The sequence below is a fragment of the Scyliorhinus torazame genome, chromosome 13 (assembly GCF_047496885.1).
Source record: "Scyliorhinus torazame isolate Kashiwa2021f chromosome 13, sScyTor2.1, whole genome shotgun sequence".
NCBI lineage: Eukaryota > Metazoa > Chordata > Chondrichthyes > Carcharhiniformes > Scyliorhinidae > Scyliorhinus > Scyliorhinus torazame.
The window spans coordinates 78,156,764-78,173,587 of NC_092719.1; the positions used below are offsets into that span (position 1 = coordinate 78,156,764).

The 16,824-nt window shown below is 51.4% G+C and overlaps 1 protein-coding gene and 1 long non-coding RNA gene across 3 annotated transcripts in view; one reads left to right on the plus strand and one right to left on the minus strand.

The window, feature by feature from the left end:
* Positions 1 to 16,824, plus strand: part of lrmp (lymphoid-restricted membrane protein) — a 238,493-nt gene that overhangs the window by 43,311 nt on the left and 178,358 nt on the right. Inside the window, exon 10 of the mRNA XM_072471820.1 lies at positions 12,704 to 12,781. Within this exon, the coding sequence (XP_072327921.1) occupies positions 12,704 to 12,781 (78 nt within the window). The remainder of the gene's footprint in view (positions 1 to 12,703; positions 12,782 to 16,824) is intronic.
* The window catches only part of LOC140388132 (uncharacterized), a 42,793-nt gene that overhangs the window by 17,684 nt on the left and 8,285 nt on the right, over positions 1 to 16,824 (minus strand). The gene's annotated exons all lie outside the window — the stretch shown is intronic.

Sequence of the window (16,824 nt, forward strand, 5' to 3'; positions counted from 1 at the left end):
ATAAACAAATGACAAAAAGGAATCCGGGATTACCCAGAGTCACCCTTAGTCTACACAAATACCCAACCCCCCCCCAACTAATGTTCGATGTTATCCAGTTCTTGAAAGTGCATAATAAATAGTGCCCATGACTTGAAGAACCCCTCCGAGCTTCCCCTCAGTTCGAACTTAACCTTCTCAAGGGTCAAGTATTCCAACCGGTCCCCCCCCCGCCACGCCAGGGCACTGGGTGGAGAGGCTGCTCCCCATCCCAGCAGGATCCGCCTTCGGGCGATCAACGAGGCGAAGGCTATGATATCTGCCTCCGCACCCGTTTCCAACCCTGGCTGGTCCGACACCCCGAATATGGCCTCCCGGGGATCCGGGTCCAGTTTCACACGTACCACCTTGGAAATTACCCTAAACACCTCCTTCCAGTACTCCCCGAGCTTTGGACAGGACCAAAACATATGAACGTGATTCGCGGCCCCCCCCCACCCCCCACAATGTTCTCACACATCCTCTACCCCTTCAAAAAATCAGCTCATCCTCGCCCTCGTGAGGTGCGCTCTATATACCACCTTCAGCTGTATCAGCCTCAACCTCGCACATGAGGTGGAGGCATTCACTCTCCGGAGCACCTCACACCAGACACCCTCCTCTATAATCTCTCCCAGCTCTTCCTCCCACTTTGCTTTGATCCCTTCCAGTGGTGCCTTATCCTCTTCCAAAATAGCTCCGTACACCGCTGACACTGCCCCCTTCTCCAGTCCCCTTGTCGTCAATACCTCCTCCAGCAATGTGGAGGCCAGTTCCTCTGGGAAGCTCTGTATCTCCTTCCTGGCAAAATCCCGAACCTGCATGTACCTAAACACTTCTCCCTGCTCTAGCCCATACTTCGCTTCCAGCTTCCTCAATCCTGCAAACCGACCCCGAAGAAACAAATCTTTTAGCGTCTTAATCCCCCTCTCTTCCCATTTCCGAAAACTTCCATCCCACCTCCGTGGCTCAAATCTGTGGTTCCCCCGAATCGGCATTTCCCTTGACCCTACCCCCAACCCGAAGTGTTGGCGAAACTGCCTCCAGATTTTCAATGAAGCTATTATTACCGGACTCCCTGAATATTTCCCCGGAGCTATCTGGAGCAGCGCTGTTGCAAGTGCCTTCAGCCCCGACCCCCTGCACAAACTCTCCTCCATTCTGACCCACTGAGAATCAATCCCTCTGACCCTGCTCCGCACCTTCTCCACATCGCCGCCCAGTAGTAGTACAACAGGTTCGGGAGACCCAAACCCCCTGCCTGCCTTCCCCTTTGTAGCAGCATCTTTCTCACTCTGGCCACCTTCCCTCCCCATATGAATGAGGTAATCCTTCCCTCAATCTCCCTGAAAAAAGACTTTGGCAGGAAAATCGGTCGGCATTGAAAAATAAACAGGCAACACATTCATTTTAACCGCCTGTACCCGACCCGCCAGTGACCGAGGGAGGCCATCCCACCTTGCCAGCTCGGCTTTCACTCTCCCCACCAAACTAGTGATGTTGTACCTGCGAAGCCTCCCCCACTCCCAGGCAACCTGCACCCCCAGATACCTAAAATGAGTCCCTGCCCCACGGAATGGCAGCCCCCCTACCCCTGCCCCCACCCCCGGCCGAGACACCACAAAATATTCACTCTTGTCCAGGTTCAGCTTGTACCCCGAGAAAGACCCAAATAACCGCAGTAGCTCCAATATTCCTGCTATCGACGCACTTGGCTCCGACACATACAGCAGCAAGTCGTCGGCATATAAGGACACCCTATGCTCTATTCCCCCCCGCACTATTCTTTTCCATGCTCCTGAAATTCTCAATGTGATGGGCTACGGCTCAATCAAAGTGCAAACAGCAGGGGGGACATAGGACATCCCTGTCTCGTCCCACGGTGGAGAGAAAAGTATCTCGAACTGATATTATTTGTGCGGACACTCGCCTTCGGTTCCTTATATAATAGCTTTACCCAGTTCACAAATCTTGGTCCAATCCCAAACCGCTCCAGCACTGCCATCAGGTACCCCCATTCTACCCGGTCAAACGCCTTCTCGGCGTCCAATGCCACAACTACCTCTGTTTCCTTCCCTTCCGCCGGTGCCATAACGACGTTCAAAACCCTCCTAATGTTCGAAAACAGCTGCCTCCCTTTCACGAACCCCGTCTGACCCTCACTTATCCCCTTCGGGAGGCACTCCTCCAGCCTACCCACCAGTACCTTCACCCAAGGTACCCAACACTTTTACGTCCACATTCAGAAGTGATATGGGCCGATACGACCCACACTCCGTCGGATCCTTATCTTTTTTCAGCAACAGTGAAATCGATGCCTGCCCCAAGGTTTGCGGCAACACCCCCTTCCCTACCGCCTCCTCAAACATCCCCACCATCAAGGGTGCCAACCTATCCTTGAATTTTTTATAATATTCCACCGGAAACCCATCCGGCCCTGCCACCTTCCCCGACTGCATCCTCCCAATCGCATCCTTTATCTCCTGCTCCACTATTGCTTCTTCTAATGTAGCCCTGACCCCTCCCCTAGCCTCGGGTACTCCAACCCATCCAGAAATTCCTGCATCTCATGGTCTCCCCAGGGTGGCTCTGACTTGTACAACCTCTCATAAAACTCCTCAAAAACCTTGTTAATCAGCACTGGAGCCACCACCAACTTCCCTGCCCTATCCCTCACCTGAAGAATTTCCCTTGCCGCTGCCTCCCTCCGGAGCTGACCTGGTAACATACTTATCTCCATGTTCATAAACTGCACCCCTTGCTCGTCTCAGTTGACTCACCGCCTTCCTGGTGGACAGTCGGTCGAAGCTCGCCTGTAGTTCCTTCCTCTTTTCCAGCTTTGCCGGGTCCCCATCTTCTGCATACCTCCTATCTACCTCCAACATCTCATCTATTACCCTCTGCCGCTCCAACCTCTCCTCTTTGTCCACCCTGGCCTTAAACAAAATTACCTCACCCCTCACCACTGCCTTTAGAGTCTCCCAGACAACTGCCTTCGACACCTCGCCCGTATAATTGAAACCTACATATTCCTTCATTACCTTTTCAATTTTCTCACAGAACACTTAGTTCCCCAAAAGCCCCACATCCAGTTTACACCCCGGTCTCTGCGCTACCCCGTTCTCCAGTACCATAGCCACCCAATGTGGAGCGTGATCTGACACTGCAATTGCAGAGTATTCCAACCCCTTGACTCCAGCCAGCAAAGCCTTCCCCACCACAAAAACGTCGATCTGCGAGTATACCTTATGGACCGCTGAGAAAAACGAGTACTCCCATTCCCTTGGGTGCAGGAACTTCCAAGGGTCCACCCCTCCCATTTCCACCATTAGCCCAGCCAGCGTCTTTGCCACCCCCCCCCCCCCCCCCCGATGGGACCAGCGAGCACGGCCGTGATCTGTCCAACCTTGGCTCCTGCACCATGTTCCAGTACCCACCCACAATCGGCTCATTCGTGTCCAAGTCGGGAATGGCCCCAAACACCTTCCTCGCGAATCCCACATCATCCCAATTGGGACCGTATACACTTAACGGCGCCACTAATCTCCCCTCCAGCACCCCTGCCACAATCACATACCTACCCCCCTGATCTGCCACCACCTTCTCCACCTGGAAGGTACCCTTTTGCTGACCAGCACCACTACCCCTCGAGCCCTTCCATTCAAATCCGGAGTGAAACACTTGGCTAACACAGCCCTTTTTAAGTCTCACCTGGTCCTTCACCCTCAAGTGAGTCTCCTGCAGCATTGCTACATTGGCTTTCAAACTTTTAAGATGCACAAGCACCCTTGACCTCTTGACCGGACCTCCTAGCCCTCTCACTTTCCACGTGACTATCCTTACTGGTGGTCTCTCACCCCCCCTCCCCCCCTTTCTTATCCACCATCATCATATCACCAGGCCCTGCCCCATAAGCCTGACCCACCCCTGTCCATTGTTAACATCGAACCCCTCTCTTTCCCCCCCCCCCCCACCCCCTCCCAAGAACCCACCCTACCAAAACATCCCCCAACATCCATCCCTTCTCCACCCCCCCTCCACCCCCCCCCTCTCGTTCGCCTCCTAGGCCCATTGAAGCCTGCTATCCAGGCTCCAACGTCCGCAGCCCTCCTCTCACCACACCCCCGTTCACTAACTGACTTTAGTTAGCTAGCGCGGGTGGCTCCCCCCGCCAGGCCCCACTGTGTATTATTAAACATGAAGGCAGCCGACCGTTGGTCAGTGACAAAAGTGAACCTCCTGCAGGCCAGGTAATGTCTCTCAACTTCCACAATGGCTTTCTGCCTCCTTTCCGACAGAGAGTGTGAATTCCGGAGGCATGGAGGGTGCAGGAACAGAAGGCCACAGGCCTGCCCGCCTGGCTGAGGGTGGCGGCCAGAGCTACGTCCGATGCATCGCGCTCCACCTGGAAGGGGAGGACTCGTCGACCGCGTGCATCGTGGCCTTGGCGATGTCTGCCTTGATGCGGTTGAAGGCCTAGTGGGCTCAGCCGCCAGGGGGAAAACTGTGGACTGAATGAGTGGGCGGGCCTTGTCTGCATAATTAGGGACCCACTGAGCATAATAGGAGAAAAACCCCAGGCATCGTTTCAGGGCCTTGGGGCAGTGGGGGGCAGTGGGAGTTCCATGAGGGGGTGCATGCGGTCGGGGTCGGACCCTAGGAATCCATTTCCCACGGCATAGCCAAGGATGGCTAAGCGGTTGGTGCGGAACATGCATTTCTCCTTATTGTATGTGAGGTTAAGGAGTTTGGCGGTCTGGAGGAATTTTTGGAGGTTTGCGTCGTGGTCCTGCTGATCGCGGCCGCAGATGGTGACGTTATCTAGGTACTGGAAGGTGGCCCGCAGTCCGTACCGGTCAACCATTCGGTCCATCTCTCGCTGGAAGACCGAGTCCCCATTAGTGACGCCGAAGGGAACCATAAGGAAGTGATAGAGGCGGCCATCTGCTTCAAAAGCAGTGTATTGGCGGTCCTCTGGGCAGATGGGGAGTTGGTGGTAGGCGGACTTCAGGTCCATTGTGAAAAAGACACAATACTGTGCAATCTGATTGACCATATCAGATATGCATGCGAGGGGGTACGCGTCGAGCTGCGTGTGCCAATTGATGGTCTGACTGTCGCCGATGACCATCTTGTGCTTCTCCCCAGTCTTCACCACTATCACTTGAGCTCTCCAGGGTCTGTTGCTGGCCTCGATGACCCCCTCCCACAGAAGCCGTTGGACCTCTGACCTGATGAAGGTCCTGTCCTGGGCACTGTACCGTCTGCCTCTAGTGGCGACGGGTTTGCAATCCGGGGTGAGGTTCGCAAACCGGGGAGGTGGATCGACCTTGAGGGTTGTGAGGCCGCAGACAGTGAGGGGGGGGGGGCCAGGAGAGCGCCGAATTTTAAGGTTAGGCTTGGGAGATGGCACTGAATGTCCAGGTCGAGTAACAGGGGAGCGCAGAGGTGGGGGAGGTCGTAGAGCCGGAAGTTGCTGAACTCTACGCCTTGGAAGGTGAGGGTCGCGATGCAGTACCCCTGGATTTCCACGGAATGGGATCCGGAGGCCAGCGGGATTTTCTGGGTGATGGGGTGTACCGGGAGGGAGCAGCGCCTTACTGTACTGGGGTAGATTAATCTCTCTCTGCTTCCGGAGTCAAAAAGACAGGTCGTCTCGTACCCATCGATCTTCACTGTCGTCGTCGCGGTCGCGAGGCCGGGACTGATCCAGGGTGATAGAGGCGAGCTGCGGCAGATGCTGGGAGGTCCCGGGCTGGTCAGCGGTGGTGGAGGTAGCGGCGCGCGATGAACGGCACCACGAACAGGGGTCCTGAGGCGCCATCCAAAGTGGGGGGGGGCGGCGCAAAGGGGGCGGCGCGCACAGAGGTGGGGGGGGGGGCGTGCGCAGAGGTGGGGGGGGGCGTGCGCAGAGGTGGGGGGGGGGGCGTGCGCAGAGGTGGGGGGGGGGCGTGCGCAGAGGTGGGGGGGGGGCGTGCGCAGAGGTGGGGGGGGCGTGCGCAGAGGTGGGGGGGGGGCGTGCGCAGAGGTGGGGGGGGGCGTGCGCAGAGGTGGGGGGGTGGCGTGCGCCGAGGTGGGGGGGGGCGTGCGCCGAGGTGGGGGGGGGGCGTGCGCCGAGGTGGGGGGGGGCGTGCGCCGAGGTGGGGGGGGGGCGCGCGCCGAGGTGGGGGGGGCGCGCGAGCCGAGGAGGGGGGGGGGCGCGCGCGCTGAGGAGAGGGGGCGCGCGCGCTGAGGAGGAGGAGGAGGGGGGGGCGCGCGCGCTGAGGAGGAGGAGGGGGGGGGCGCGCGCGCTGAGGAGGAGGAGGGGGGGCGCGCGCGCTGAGGAGGAGGAGGAGGGGGGGGCGCGCTGAGGAGGAGGAGGGGGGGGCGCGCGCGCTGAGGAGGAGGAGGGGGGGCGCGCGCGCTGAGGAGGAGGAGGGGGGGCGCGCGCGCTGAGGAGGAGGAGGGGGTCGCGCGCGCTGAGGAGGAGGAGGGGGGGCGCACGCGCTGAGGAGGAGGAGGGGGGGGCGCGCGCGCTGAGGAGGAGGAGGGGGGGGCGCGCGCGCTGAGGAGGAGGAGGGGGGGCGCGCGCGCTGAGGAGGAGGAGGGGGGGCGCGCGCGCGCTGAGGAGGGGGCGCGCGCGCTGAGGACGAGGAGGGTGGCGCGCGCGCTGAGGAGGAGGAGGGGGGGCGCGCGCGCTGTGGAGGAGGAGGGGGGGCGCGCGCGCTGAGGAGGAGGAGGGGGGCGCGCGCGCTGAGGAGGAGGAGGGGGGGCGCGCGCGCTGAGGAGGAGGAGGGGGGGCGCGCGCGCTGAGGAGGAGGAGGGGGGGCGCGCGCGCTGAGGAGGAGGAGGGGGGGCGCGCGCGCTGAGGAGGAGGAGGGGGGGGCGCGCGCGCTGAGGAGGAGGAGGGGGGGCGCGCGCGCTGAGGAGGAGGAGGAGGAGGGGGGGCGCGCGCGCTGAGGAGGAGGAGGGGGGGCGCGCGCGCTGAGGAGGAGGAGGGGGGAGCGCGCGCTGAGGAGGAGGAGGGGGGGCGCGCGCGCTGAGGAGGAGGAGGGGGGGCGCGCACGCTGAGGAGGAGGAGGGGGGCGCGCGCACTGAGGAGGAGGAGGGGGGGGCGCGCGCGCGCTGAGGAGGAGGAGGGGGGGCGCCCGCGCGCTGAGGAGGAGAGGGGGGGCGCGCGCGCGCTGAGGAGAGGGGGGGGGCGCGCGCGCGCGCTGAGGAAGGGGGGGGCGCGCGCGCTGAGGAAGGGGGGGGGGCGCGCGCGCTGAGGAAGGGGGGGGGCGCGCGCGCTGAGGAAGGGGGGGGGGCGCGCGCGCTGAGGAGGGGGGGGCAGAGTTGTCTGGCTGCTGCGCGGCGCAGACTTGCGGTGAGCTGGAGTTGGCAGCTGGTGGGGCCCACGAGGGTGCCACGCGGTCGGGGGAGTACGACTGGACATTACGGGGGTCACTTCTAATGAATTAGCGAGCTGCCTAGTTCCCTCAAGATCAAGCGTGCCCCCTTACAGTAGCCGCTGGCGGACGTACGCAGACTTCATGTCCGTAACGTAAGCGCCTCGAATTAAAAGTTCGGTGTGCTGCACTGCCGAAACTGCCTAGCAGTCACAGTTCCTACCTAGGGTGGCAGGGCATGTCAGAAATCGTCCAGAGACTCCACGGGGAGTTGCTGTCTCGTGGCCAGGAGGTGGCTGGTGTACACTTGATTGACTTGCCATGCAAGAGTGCCTTTAAGAAATGGATGTGTAAGCAATGTACCTTTAAGAAAACAGTGATGTCAGAGAGTGGGTGGAGCTCATCTCCGTTCAGCCATTTTGAAGTTGGTGTGAAAAGTGCCTGGCTGTTTTGCTGTGAGCTGATTAAAAGGAGAAAGCCAGTTTGAGACAGCAGCTTGAGAAGTTCTGGTTTGGAAAAGAGCTGGGTGTGTGTCTGTGTTTTGCAGTGAGCTGGATTTTTGCCATGAAAGACTATCTCTGGATCATTTGCGTGATTTAAAGTAAAGCCTTTAACCTGGTGTGATTTTGGTTGAAGGTGTTAAGTCTCTTGGAAGTTTTACGGAACATTTTAAGGAATTATTTACTGTTGCAATATTTTGAGTTATCTTTGAAGTAAGGGGTGTTAAGAGATCCAATGTTTATTTAAGATGTTAAGTTGAGTTCATGGAATAAACATTGTTTTGTGTTTAAAAACCCACGTGTCCATAATTGTAATCCCACACCTAGGGAAAATGCCGTGTGCTAGGAAAAGCAACAAATCCATTAAAGGGAGAGGTTGGTTGAACTCCATGATACATTTTGGGGTTCTGAAAACGCCTCGCCCATAACAGACTGGTCGAACGTAATGTCCCTTCAGGAGCTCCATCGCTTCGGAGTATGTGGGTGCATCCCGGATGAAAGGAAAAATGTCAGGGCTCACCCGTGAATAGAGGACTTGGAGCTTCTGGGAGTCCGAGGGTTCCTCAGCGGCTGTTCTGAGGTAGCTTTCGAAGCAGGCTAGCCAGTGGTCAAAGGCAGATGTAGCGTTGGCTGCTTGAGGGCTCCGCTGCAGGCGATCAGGCTTGATGTGAAGATCCATTGTTTTTTAAAAAAACACTTTGCTCAATAAATTGATGCACTATCCATTACCACAAAGACGAGAGTAGTGGAATAATCAACGCTTTATTGAGCAAAGATGTTGTGCCTCCTGTAGCTGGAACCAGAATGGCTGCAGCACAGGAGAGCACACATTTGTACGCCGCCTACTGGGTGGAGCCAGTAGGCAGGGATTTACCCTTGTACCTCTAATATACGGGCAGTGCCATAATACGTGTAACATATTCCTGGTGGTGACTACAGCAAAATTTCAGTTAAAGATTTTGAAAAATCATTTTTGAAGAAAGATGAAGAGCTGTACCTTCATGCCAATATTCTATTAACCCATTGCCTGGTGCAAATAGAGAGGGTTCATTCGGGAAGTTGCCGAACACATCGAGACTTCAGCAGGAGCACACAGAGACAAATTTGGGGCATTGGAGAGAGGGCACAAGCATCCAATCCACCCGTCTTCCCAGCCCTTCAAGCACTATCTCTGCATGTGGCAGAGTCTTCCAATTGAACACTTGGACTGATCAGCCATCTCGGAATCCATCAAACTGGAGTTGAAGCGAGTCGTCCTCGATCTCTAAGCACTGCCTGAGAAAAAGGACTCAGTTCACCAGAGTGGTCAAACTTCATGGGAATCCTTCTAACCTTTTTCAAATATTTACTTGTTGCTGGGGTTCTAAGGCAGCTCGGCACCACCTTCTTGAGGGCAATTGGGATGGGCAATGAACGCTGGCCTAGCCAACGACATCCACATCCTGTGAATGAATATTGTTGAAAAAAATTAAGTGCAGCCATATTTGGAAGATAAGTTGTGTTTTATTTAAGCTATACTGCTAAATATGTTGATGATGATGATGATGGTACAATTTTCTGTGAACAAAGAGGCTTCAAAGGTCCTGGGTATATTTATTGTCCTCCTCCAGATTAATTGCTTGAAAGCTGATATAACTGGAAATGTCCTTCGGAGGTCAAAGAGATCAACTCTAGTAATGTGCCGAATGCCAGTAATTGGCAATATCCGGGGTGTACTAGTGGAGTACAGTATTTCAAGTATCTTCAGATATCTCATTCTGGTCTCCGATATGACAGAAATTATTCTAAATTTAAACTTTGACTATGTATTTTGCTGTGGTCTAATGTGACAGCCTTTGATCACATTAAAACCCAGCTTGTTGCTGGGAGGAGGGAATATGATCATTCCCTTATGAAAAGAAGCACATGACCTCCAAGCCCACCACCTCAGAAGATCAAGGGTAACAGGTGCAGGCGCACACCACCTCAATTTCCCACCAACACGTCATCTCCACTTGGAAGTATATCACTGTTTCTTCAATAGCTCCGAAAAGCCCTGGAGCTTGAACAGCGCTGTTGGGGAATAATCACCACACCAATTGCAACGGTTCAAAAGGTGACTCAGCCCCACCTTCTCAAGAGAAATAAAATATGCAATAAATACCAGCCTTGCAGGCAACGCACTCATCCCAGGAATGAATAATGGAAAAAGAAATTAAAGAAACTAGGTTGGAGTAGAAGCTAAGCCCCAGAGATGACGAGGCAGTGACAGACTCTCACAACTGCTCATTCTTCACTCATGTTGTAGGACTTTGAAAGCGCACTCTTTCAGTTGCAAGGTAATAAATAATTGGTTGTTTAACTGGAAAGTCAGATTTGGCATGCGTTCAAATGAAAAGTCAAGTTGGCTTTGACTTGGCTTGGGTATATTGCATTGTACAAGATAATCAATTCTGTACAAAAGCCAGGTGATGGATAATAAAGATGTTTTTAAAAAAAGACTGCACTTGCTCGACTGCCAGGCCGATAGAATTCCTTAGACTAAAGTCAAATTCCATTTTGTTCCATGGGATTCTGAGACGGTTTTGGTTTTGTGGGAACACTATTAATTAGTGGAATTCTTTATTGGATGTTCTTGGGGTTGTTCTATGATAGTCTGAGGAAATTGGGCTTATATTCTCTGGAGTTTCAGGTGAGGTGATCTCACTGAAATCTATAAAATTCTGACTGTGTTTGATTGGGTGGATTGTTTCCATTGGTCAGGGAATCTAAAGCACATGGACATATTCTCGGGATAAGGAGCCAATCATTTAGGGCTGAGGTGAGGAGAAATGACTTCACTCAAAGGAGTGTGAATCTTTGGAATGCTCTATCCTGGAAGATTGTGGATGCACTATTGTTGGATACATTTAAGACTGGGATGGACAGATTTTTGTTTTCTCGGTGTCATGGGAATGTCACTTTAAGAAATGTTTGTCTTCTCAAATGGCTGCAGTGATGTCATTGTGGGTGGAGCTAGGCTATGGCTCTACTTTATACTTTCGTTTTGAGCTGGAAGCTGCTTTGTGGCTCTGAGGTTTTTTTTGGTTTTGTTTTCAGTTGGGGAGCTGCATTCAAACCAAGAAGGTGTATTTTGGTCTCTCTCTCCATGCTTAAAGAATGTCTCCAGATCACTTGATAGTTTCAAAGTAATACCTGTGTCTGTAAGGAATGCAAACCTATTGTTTTGTAGGGAAAAAGGGTGTTTGGCTTATAGATGTTAGGAAAGTTACTGAGGGTTACCTATAGAGTACTGTATCTTTGGGGGGGGGGTTATCTGTGTTCACAGTTGATAAGATATTTACTGTGTGTTTATAAAATGTTCATTGGATTCATAGAATAAACATTGGTTTCTTTAAAAATACGAAGATCTCTGTTGCATCACACCTGTTACTTCCCGTAACAGCCTCCCCAAACAGGTGCCGGAATGTGGCGACTAGGGGCATTTCACAGTAACTTCATTTGAAGCCTACTTGTGACAATAAGCGATTTTCATTTCATTTCATTTTTCACCTGGAAAGTGGGCCCTTGTGCTCCTCATGAACAAAATCTATTAGAAGTTGGGGGTCAGGTGAACTCCATGATATACTTTGGTGTTCTCTAAACCCTGGCCCATAATAAGGGAATTAAAGTGTACCAGGAGCAGGTTAGAAAATGGAATTGACACCAAAAATCAGCCTTAATTTTATTGAATGGTGGAGCAAGCTCGATGGGCTGTGTTCTACTCCTGATCTTCCTCTTTCTTGTCTTTTTGTGACTGAGTATTTATGGCTTCTCTCATCTTGAGCTTTTCAAATGTAACCGTGTGCATAACTGGCATGAACTGGCGCCTACTGGTCAATGCAATGTACTGATTGTGCTACTGACTAATAATCTAGAGAATGAGAATTTGAGTGCAGAACCGTGCAACTGTTGGATTGTCTTAAAAACCCAGTTGGTTTAGACTTACTAAGGTGCTTCAAGGAAGGCAACTGATCATCTTTCCCAATCTGGGCTACATGCAACTCCAGTTCCACAACAATATGGCTGCCTCTTAATTGCCTTTTGAAATGGTCGAGCAATCAGTGGTACTTGGAATGGGCAACGAGATTGATGCCGATGCCCAGATCTTTAGAATATTGTCTGTGCTTTTCACCATTTAGACCAAGATCCCCTGGTCAGTGCCAATGCTTTGGGTGCCTTGCTGCTGCCTGTTGGAGATTTTCCAACCCAGCGATACTGCCTGTACCGCTGAGATCTTGAAAAGGGCAAAGCAGATCTCCTGAATAAGTCTAGTGAGTGCAGTAGAGCCGAGGGAGGAGAGGACAAGCCCCCTTATTACAACAGCTGCTAAGTTTTTAAAGATCCACTTCTTTCAATGAATGGGTAAGCGGGTAAACGCTGGGTGCCATGGGGGAGGGAGGAGAGGGGCGGTATCAGTTGTGGACTTACCCAGCTGTTGAACCTGGTATTAAACTGACATCCAGGATACAACCACTATTAAGTTCTGTATACCTTGCCCAAGTCTCCACACTGAGCTCAGAGTCCAAGACATTCGTGGAAGGTTGTGAACAGCAGGGAATCAGCCCATTGGAAGTGTAAACTTGCCGGGCAATTCCCACATGTGTCTGTGCATCAAGATTTCTGCCTGGTCATGACGTGCATCTCCCGACATGACCAGTCTCCAATGATCTGGGGAAGGCAGGTTTGGGCTGTTCTAACACTTGCTGAGTATAGTTATAAAACCGTGCCTGATCTTGACCTCTTCCAATTGGGAAAAATATTTATTCTTGAGGATAATCTTCTGTGCCTCTGTTTCAGAATTTTAAAAATGCCATCGATATTGAGGCTGTTCATGAGAGGATTGCTGTACTCTGCAATGATAAAACCGAACTCCAGGTATGTTATTAATGGACCCCTTGGATGGTAAATTTGATTGTTGTAGTTTCTTGGCAAGTAGTGTTGGAACTCTTGCAGTACATAATAATAATTAATAATCTTTTATTATCTCAAGTATGAAATTACTGTGAAAAGCCCTTGGTCGCCGCATTCCGCCGCCTGTTCAGAATTCTCAGCCGGTACAGGAATTAAACTTGTTCTGCATTACAAACCAGCTGTCTAGCCCACTGAGCTAAACCAGCCCTGAATCTACAATCACAATATGGATCACCTCATAGAATCATATAATTTACAGCGCAGAAGGAGGCCATTTGGCCTCTCGTGTCTGCACTGGCCCTTGGAAAGAGCATCCTACTTAAGTCCACGCTTCCAACTTATCCCCATAACCCAATCTAACTTGTTGAACACTAAGGGGCAAATTAGCATGGCCAATCCACCTAACCTGTGACGAACGTGATATAAAATAGTTACTTTAGAGATATTAGTTAATGTAATGTAGAAATAAGCCACTTTGATTCTGGCAAGTAGAGACAAAGGATTTTAGACCGCATGGAAAAAAGCAGGAAGAGGTGTGTCTATGAGAGTGATGCTGAATTGATAGGGGCCGGAGAAAGGGATTGGAAGTGAGCCAATCAGAATAGATCAAACAAGTCAGGAGGGACATAGGATGACCTATGGGTGTCGAGTATGTGAAACTTGATGCCATTTGAATGTATCAGTACTGATCTCTTTGTCTGGGACATTCACTTAGTTCCCGGGGCTGCAGAGAGCAACATGTTATCTGTATCACTGTGGACTAGGTAGCTTGCAAGCTGAATAAAATAACTAATGTTATACTTGCAAATCCATCTCGACTTTTATTGAGGCCAGACAGACGGATAAAGAAATTTGGGATTCAACACCTGCACATCTTTGGACTGTGGGAGGAAACCGGAGCAGCCGGAGGAAACCCACGCAGACATGGGGAGAACGTGCAAACTCCACACAGTCACTCGAGGCCGGAATTGAACCTCGGACCATGGAGCTGTGAGGCAGCAGTGCTAACCATTGCCACCGTACCGCCCTTTATTCTCCTTGAAAACTTCAATACAGTCTGCCCTCTGACAATAGGAACAGAAAGCGGCCATTCTGTCCCTCAATTGGATGGATGCCATTCAGTTACAACATGCCTGACCTGTAAATACTTACCTGCTTACTGTGAGCTGGACAGCTGGTTTGTAATGCAGAACAAGGCCAGCAGCACAGGTTCCAGATACATTAATATTTTTGAATAACTAAAATCTGTCTACTACACTTATCAAGTTATTAAGATCCAGCAGAGCTTTGGGTGGAGTATGGGGTAAGTTCCAGAATTCAACTTCATAGAATGCAGAAGCAGGCCATTTGGTCCATTGGGACTGCAACAACTCTCCGAAAGAATATTCCCTTATCCCACTCCCTCGCCCCATCCCTGTAATCCCACCTAACCTTTGGACACTAGGGGGCAATATAGAATGGCCAATCCACCTAACCTGCACATGTTTCGACTATGGGAGGAAACTGGAGCATCCGGAGGAAACCCAGGCAGATACGGACCATGTGCACCGGGTCCCTGGTGCTGTGAGGCAGCCGTGCTAACCACTGTGCCACTGCTGCCCATAGTGAAATAATGATACTCCTAGTAATATTCCCTAGTTGGAAAATCAGTGGCTGGGGCTCACAATTGCAAGATGGTCAGCAAGAGAGCTAGGAGTGACATGAGGCGAAACCTCTATTGTTAGGATTATGATTAATTATTATTGATTATTATTATCATTATTATTATGATTATTGTTTTATTATCTTTATTATTATCTTTATTATTATTATTATCTATTATTATTATCTTTATTATTATTATCTTTATTAGTGTCACAAATATGTTTACATTAACACTGCAATGAAGTTACTGTGAAAATCTCTTATTTGCCACACTCGGGCGCCTGTTTGGTAGGCACCTGTTCGGTATACAGAGGGAGAATTCAGAATGTCCAATTCACCTAACAAGTACGTCTTTCAGGATTTATGGGAGGAAACCAGACGGAGGAAACCCACGCAGACACGGGGAGAACGTGCAGACTCTGCACGGACAGGACCCAAGCCGGGAATTGGACTCTGGTCCCTGGCGCTGTGAAGTAAAAATGCTAACCACTGTGTTACTATGCTGCCCATACTTTACTCATTTGTTGGGATTTTTTTTCCATAGAACATAGTGCAGAAGGAGGCCATTCGGCCCATCGAGTCTGCACCAATCGAGCCCTCACTTCCACCCTATCCCCATATCCCAATAACCCCTCCTAACCTTTTTTGGGACACTAAGGGCAATTTAGCATGGCCAATCCACCTAACCTGCACATCTTTGGACTGTGGGAGGAAACCGGAGCACCCGGAGGAAACCCACGCAGACGCTGGGAGAACGTGCAGACTCTGCACAGACCGTGACCCAGTGGGGAATCGAACCTGGGACCCTGGCACTGTGAAGCCACAATGTCTGATTGTGTAGCTTTGCCCTGGAGTCAATCTTCCGGTAACCAGCTCACTGAATTGATTCTTGTCTTTGGCTGGATGACAGTAATCCTATTGGAAACCTGATCCAGACCCTGAAATGTTTCTTCATTCATTTATTCTATATTTTTTAAAAAATACAATCCTGAAGGAAGACAGTGCGCTTGGTCTTCTGCCCCGCATGCAAATTGGAAAGTTTTTCTCTGAAATGCGTTGGCTCGGTCAGACTTCTGGTTTCGCAAATGTTGCAGGTTTATTAGAGACAGCTGAAAAGGGTTATATCACCAAAAATGGGTATTTTTCATTTTGTTGATCAGCAGACAGTAGAGAACCATAAGCAGTGGATCTCACTTTGATGATGGGAGACCTGTGCCTCTTATTGGGCAGAAAGAAGACCTCTGTAAAACTTACTAACTCTCCTATGTGAGCCAGGGCCATTGTAGATAATAGAAACTAATCAGGGAGGTTTCACCGAATCACCATGGTATCTGCAGTTATTCGTCATTGTAGAAACAAAAACTAGGAATAGGCCATTTGGCCTTTCGAGCCTGCTCTGCCATTCATTTTGGTCATGGCTGATCCTCTATCTCACAACTGAAGTGTGAGGGAAGAGGATTGCTGAATATATATTATTGCATTAGTATGAGCAATTAATCAACTAAACTCCTCATTCAGCCTCCCTAAAGGCCACCCCGTGAGGGCATTCTCTCACCTGGCAGCCCCAAGTAACATTGTCCAGGTTTCACCTAGCCTTTCGACTTCAGCAAGTGGCTTCTGCCTGGCATTCGCTCAACAGCATCGTAATGAGCGCTGTGCTCTAATCTATTCCTCCCTGACTCGAACCAACCTTTTCCTCGCTGATGGTCCGAACAAAGCAAACAGCTGTTGTCACAAAATGGAGAGGATTTTGCTCCCCAGTAATGTGTGCCCATCACACCCTTTTGTCGATGAACGCTGGAACATCCCAAGGCTGGAAGTGTGGATTCTGGCTGGAATTCTCCACCCATTGGGGTTCTCTCTTCCCACCGGCAGCGTACCCCCGCCCATGGGTTTCCGGCGGTGTGGAGTGGCTTCAATGGGAAATCCCATTGACAAGCGGCAGGAGTAAATAATCCTGCCGCCAGTGAATAGCACACTGCCGAGAAACACGGAGCGGGGAGACTAGAGAGTCCAGCCCTCTATTTCCAGTAAACGTACCCAGGCTAATCATAACTGGATTTAGTTTTCACTGGCTGGATCTGGGCTGAATTTGGCAAACAGCAGGTCCGGTTTGGTTTACGGATACTGCGTATAAATGTGCATTACAATAACCTAATTATTATAATAGCCTAGGCTAGCTTTAGTCTAAAGATAATAAAATGGCGAAAATAAAGATGTCTCACTGAATAATAAGTGCAGGGTACCTGTCATAAGTTTCTTCTTGCCATGTTTACCACAAATGTCACGAAGTAAACAGCGCAGACAAACAACTAGACTTCCTGCGCTAAAAGTCAGTGCGGTTCAAAAAAAGTGGGGTTTTT